At 38.8% G+C, this 6121-nt stretch overlaps 1 protein-coding gene across 1 annotated transcript; it reads left to right on the forward strand.

Annotated features, from left to right (window-relative positions):
- Positions 1-1400: 1400 nt before the first annotated feature.
- Positions 1401-3449, forward strand: KLHL34 (kelch like family member 34). Its single transcript, XM_053457307.1, has one exon. The coding sequence runs from the start codon at positions 1659-1661 to the stop codon at positions 3447-3449; it is 1791 nt and encodes a 596-aa protein (XP_053313282.1). The 5' UTR covers positions 1401-1658.
- The last annotated feature ends 2672 nt before the right edge of the window (positions 3450-6121 follow it).

Here is a 6121-nt window from a genome sequence, read left to right on the forward strand (position 1 = left end):
TTATTTTCCTGACCATCCCCAAAAAGCTGAAGAACTCGCCATGTAATTACACCCTTGTGGTCTCTGTGAACTGCCAAGGGGAGCTAATGTGCAGGAGACTGTATCTGAAGAGAGATTTTTTCCTCCCCAGGGGTGGATTAAACACTGGATATTTTCCCCAGGACCCCCAATGGCAAGAGGCCCACAAATGCTACAGTATAATTTACAGTACTTGCTGTGTTGGGTGATGTGGAAGGCCCAAGGCCAGATTAAGGAGCTTGGGGCCCTTGATCACTAGAACATAATGTAATATAAAACAAAGTTTATTGCAGATTCCTCTACATTGCTTCATGCTATCACACCCTGTTCATATTACACGTTGGCATCACATTATGTCCCATCTAATCTAAGGCCTGGATGCTGAACATGTGCAAACCATGTTCCTTGTAAAGTAGGCACCGCGTCTGTGCAGCAAATGGACTGACATTAGACAGGACTGTTGGCAAGTGACACACCTGCTGGTCAAGACGGTCACCTTCATATCAAGATAATTGGCAAACAACATAATGTAGGGCACATAATAGTATAAAATTCAATCATGCATATTTTATTTGCAGTGATAACATACCCTGTGCTCTGATTCAGCAGGTGGTCGGAAACATGTGCAGACATCCTCCTTCTTATTTCCTATTCCTACTCATTTAGGCTAATTAATATAAGTGGCTTTTCAATGACATATTTAAGATAGACCACTTCTATATTCCTCCTCAATTTAGACACATGTGGTATACAAAATATGAATATCTCCAATTATTTTTTTATTCCCCTGATGTTCACCTCTAATTCTAATAAATATCTTTCTAGGATAATATCTTCCTTTTTCCTGTTCAACTAAGATATGTGTGTAGATATGTGAAATATATATATATATATATATATATATATATATATATGTATATATATATATAGCATTGCAGGTACACTAAAACAATGCACTTTGAAGTATGTCTATTATAGTTAGGGTTATGTAAACAAGTCACTAGTTGGGCCGCACACATGCGTCTCACAGTTTGTTGTGACCCAACACCTCTTTCAATCCCACAGCCAGCTCTGATCTTAGAAAGCTATGCGGTGTTGTCTTGTGTTTGCATTCTATTCCTGTAACTGGGAGTTGTGATGAGATCATTCACACAGGAGCAGAGATACACATGTCAAACTATAGCAGTGACTAATCAGGATATGTACTATTTGCTTCTAAATTCGGCGTGTCCGCATCTAATCCTCGGCTGTTGATTTGATCTTTAAACAAATGCTTACAATTAGAGAAACAAAGGGTCATCCAGAAAAGACCGAAGCAGAGGGTTGGGTGTTAGATGCCACTTTATCCTTTGGACTACGACGACGACAGTGTCTTGAGAAAAAGCAGGAGGAACCTTCATGTTCTGGACAATACAGAGAAAAATTCTTTGAAGGAGTTTCAAACAAGAAGGGGCAAAGCTTTCACTTTACATACATGGTCACCAACTTACCCAAATGGCTATTTGAGGTGAGAAATAATGTATCTAACCAGACTAAAAAAATATTCTCAGTTTTTTTGCTGTTTTGCTGATGTGAAACTGGTGCTTCTAAAACAAAACTTTGAACGAGAAGACATCACATTATCCTGATCATTATGCATCATGAGTTACTTTTTGGCCTTCTGCAAGTCCCATCGCGGGCTGGTGTTCACACAGTACCAGATGCTAAGAGCTCAAGGACATTTGTGTGATGTTTGTTTAGTAGTGGATGGACACGAATTCCACGCACACAAGTCTTTTTTGGCTTGTTCAAGTGACTATTTTAGAGCAATGTTTAAGGAATACACCAAGGAATCTAAGGCCTCTATCATCCATCTTAATGTTATCTCAGCAACAGGATTACAAATCATTTTGGATTTTATTTACACATCGTGGCTTTCTCTTTCCATGAACACCTTGGAAGACACTTTGGAAGCTGCATGCTACCTACAAGTCACGGATGCTGTACCACTGTGTAGTCAGTATCTCATCAGTAACTGTGACTTGGGAAATTGCTGTTTTGCTGCCAACATAGCATCAAAATTCTATCTTTCAGATGCATTGGCAGAGATGGAGAAGTACATTATTAATAATCTCTGGGTGCTTTTACAAGAGGATATAGAGAAAACAGAGCTCCTTGAATTAAACATAAAGTCAATGATAAACCTGATAAAATCAAATGATATCCCAAAGGTGCAAGAGAAAGGTTTGTTGACTTTAATTCTAAAATGGCTTCAGTATGATAGGACCAGGCACTTATATGTCATGGTTCTATTTGAAAACATTCGATATGCGTTGTTGCCACTGGATGCTCTACGTAAACTTTATACTCAGACCGATGTTCCTTTGACTGCTTCCATCAAAAACCTCATCATCAAAGCAATAAACTACCATTCGATTCCCACAAAACAGCCAGTTTTGCAAGACAAGTATAGCACCCTGCGTAATCACAAAGGATGGATTCTCCTAGTCGGGGGAGACGCTAACGGAGACCTTGTTGAAAATGTGCTTGGATTTGATGTGTATACTCACAAGTGGCGGATGGTAACAAATTTGCAAATGAAAGTACAACTTCACAGCATTTGTGTTATTGGTAACTTCCTCTATGTTCTTGGGGGAGAAACTCCAAAACATGGCACAGAGGGCACCACTTCGTTGACTGTTACCAATGTTGTTTACCGCTATGACCCAAGGTTTAACCAGTGGATGGAGGTTGCTAGCATGTTAGATAAAAGAGCACAGTTCTCCTGTTGTGTTGTAGAGAATGACATCTATGCCATAGGGGGCAGAGGAGAAAATGAGGCCATTGTTTCGTCTGTGGAAGTCTATAACGTCAGTAGGAACATCTGGACAAAATCCAAAGAGCTGCCTTGTAAAACCCATGGGCATGCCAGCACAGTGTACAAAAATGTAATTTATATATCGGGTGGTAAGTGTGCTGGTCAGGTAAATAGTAGTAAGGATATGTATTCTTTTAATAAGTTAGAGGGCCAATGGAAAAAACAAGCTCCTATGTCTATTGCACGGTTTGGACATCATATGGCAACTGTAAATGATACCTTATTCACATTTCTAGGTATTTATGAACCATTTTCTGATATTGAAAAATACGATCCGCTGCACAACCAGTGGAGCCGTTTGCGACCAATGACGTTTGACCGGTTTTGCTATGGGTTAGCAGTAGTGGAACAAACGGTGTTGCTTCTTGGGGGTAAGAAGTGGCAAGAAGGTCAAGAGGTAGCCACTCAAAATATCGTAGGTTATGATGCAGAAAATGACTACTGGGAAGAAATATGTAGTTTGGCCTTTCCATTTTCTGGTTTAAAATGTGCAATACTTCAGCTATCAGAATCAGAAGTAGCATTAAACGACCAAGAAAAGAAATTGTATCCTCCGATGACTAATAAAAATTAAAAACGCAAGACCAATTATGAATCATATAGACCTGGACAATGTGATAATGGCACGTAACACAATCTATAGAACAACATGGTTACAACATGTACATGCCTTATCACAACAAATTAGGTCTCCTATATATATTAAAAAGATTATCCTTTCCAAAGGGCCCAAGAGGTAACCACCAAAACCCAATCGTCTTATTCATCATCTTTAGTATGATCACTGAATGTGCTTTTTGTAAAATAGGTATTAGTGCAACTCTTACGAACCAACAACTTAAAGTAATTATATGCATCGCATCCCGCATTTTGCTTTAGAAAACATTGTAATCGTTTGTTTTTTGGGACACAGTGAGTGTGGATTCTGCTAACGGATATAAATGGTTTGGCTAGCGCATTTCTCTGTATGCACATCAAGCCCAACAAACCTTTACATTCCAAGTATATTTGGATGGATTGCAATCTGTCAACCTCATAGCTTTTTGCATAACTAATTTATTACCGTGAGCCATTGCTTCTACTTTTTTGCATTCTGTGTAACTGTTAAGCGTTTGTTTGGTTTAAAAGAAAAAGACTGAGGTATGTGGCAAAAGATGGCAAAACTAGAATATGAATGTATTTTCCCCCACACCCTTACAAATAAATCATCTTCCTGCAGAGGAGAGCAGTCATTTAAGAAAAATGAGAAACAATGACTTCATGAGGAGGAATAACTAATGCATATTCCAGGTTAGGATGGGTGCTCCTGTGGTAAACACAACAAAGTGGGATTATAGTAGATGCGTTGATTATTTTAATCTGTAAACGCAATTACATGAAGGTTTGTAAAGTACTTAAGTGAAAAATGGAAAAGTGCTATTTTAATAAGGGTTATGGCTCATGTATTATTTTTGTGATATGTGTTACAAATTACGGATAACTAGTACTAACAAGTGGGTTCTGAAATTAATGTATAGGTGAAATGTTCAAGCAGCTTAAATTCATTAATGTGCTTCACATTTGTATAGGTTAATACATTAAAAATAGACAATGATAAAGTTTCACGTAAAACAGCATTTAGCATTTTAAAGAGTGCAACTGGTTTTGTAATACAGTTTAATGCACAAATATGTCACATCGCACCTGTACTGAAAAAGGGTCGCCTTCTTCATATTTAGTCAAATGGACAGTAATAGCTATTTTCTAACAGGCTCTAGTGATAGCTGATTAAAATTCCACAAGGCTACCGAGTGCTTCCTAGATGTACTGCCAGGTTGCCAAGGTGTATATGTGTGTGTCTGTGTGGAATCCAATAGGTTTTTGCATAGTGCTTCCTAAGCGGGCCACATAAATGTTGTAACTTGACCATTTACTCTTCACAGTAGCTCTTTCCCCACACTATGGGACCTTCTGAGGCAGAGTGTCAGGATAAAACAACCACTGCTCTGTGCGAGTAAGAGGACCCTGTCCAAAAGGCAAGTCCTGGGGCCATACGTTCTCACAGCCTTTATCACGCATCTTTGGATGAGACAGCGGTTTACACAATGGTGCAGAAGTTAAATGGTATATACATCATAACATAAGAGGCATTATTACTCAAATGAAAAGGAAACAAAACATGACTTATGTATAAAGAATTTAACTTGGAAAAATCTGAATTGTCACAGTTTCCCCCTAAGCAGTAGTACAGGTAAATCTGAAGCCCGGAATCCCACCATTAACATTGTAATTGTGTTTTCTGATCACACCAGAGCCAGCTGTTTGAGATGAGATTAGGCGTAATCATATGTGATTGCCAGTAATAATATGAAATGATGTGATGCTTATAATGCTGTAATACAATGTTTATTTTCTATACTCTTCGTGCTCTCTCGCCATGCACAGATATGGATAACGTGGCACAAATTGATTCCTGAAACCTCTTGTTTTACTTAAAGGTCAGTACTGCTAGCAAACAAACAGCTCTTCGGTAAAAGAATATGATAATAAAGCACTACACCTCTGAGAGATGAGCCTAGAACAAAATGTTCCAAACACAGAAATCCTACACGGCACAGAAGTGTATTACTTTGTCCTTAAGCCACACGTCCTCTGTTTTAAAGCAAGCCTACTGTATCCTTCTTCTTTGTGCCACTTGATGACAAGTCTAGGAACCTCTTGGCCTTTAAACGCAAGTTAAAAGAAAATATCTCTCTGATCTAATTACGCGTGGTATCTAGCACAGAGACAGGTTCTTTAGCAAATAATATTTGGGTCTCTTCTGCATGTGAAACCGATCCATAAACTTATACTCTAGAGCAGGGGTCCTCAAACTGCGGCCCTCCAGCTGCTGCAGGACTACATCTCCCATACTCCTCAGCCAGCCCCTAAGCTGAAGGAGCATTATGGGAGATGTAGTCCTGCAGCAGCTGGAGGGCCACAGTTTGAGGACCCCTGCTCTAGAGGATCCAAGGCTAATCTTCTTAAACAAAGCTTGTGTTATTATAGATGATTTCCTTATATTCCACATATTTAATGAAGTCTGTAGACGTAAATCCGCACTGATGTGTATCAGAACATTTAAACTACGCACTAACCTAACCTATGATATCAGCTGCTTCTACAAGGGTATTTTATTCTGTATGAATACACAAGAATACATACCATCTTCCTGTTATATTGGCAAATCATACAGTTTTTGTTGATGTTCACATATTATCGTGACAC

The sequence above is a fragment of the Spea bombifrons genome, chromosome 2 (assembly GCF_027358695.1).
Source record: "Spea bombifrons isolate aSpeBom1 chromosome 2, aSpeBom1.2.pri, whole genome shotgun sequence".
Lineage (NCBI taxonomy): Eukaryota > Metazoa > Chordata > Amphibia > Anura > Pelobatidae > Spea > Spea bombifrons.

What these genes read in the sequence shown, in the direction of transcription:
- KLHL34 (XM_053457307.1), top strand. Translation starts at nt 1,659, where the DNA reads ATGAGTTACTTTTTGGCCTTCTGCAAGTCCCATCGCGGGCTGGTGTTC.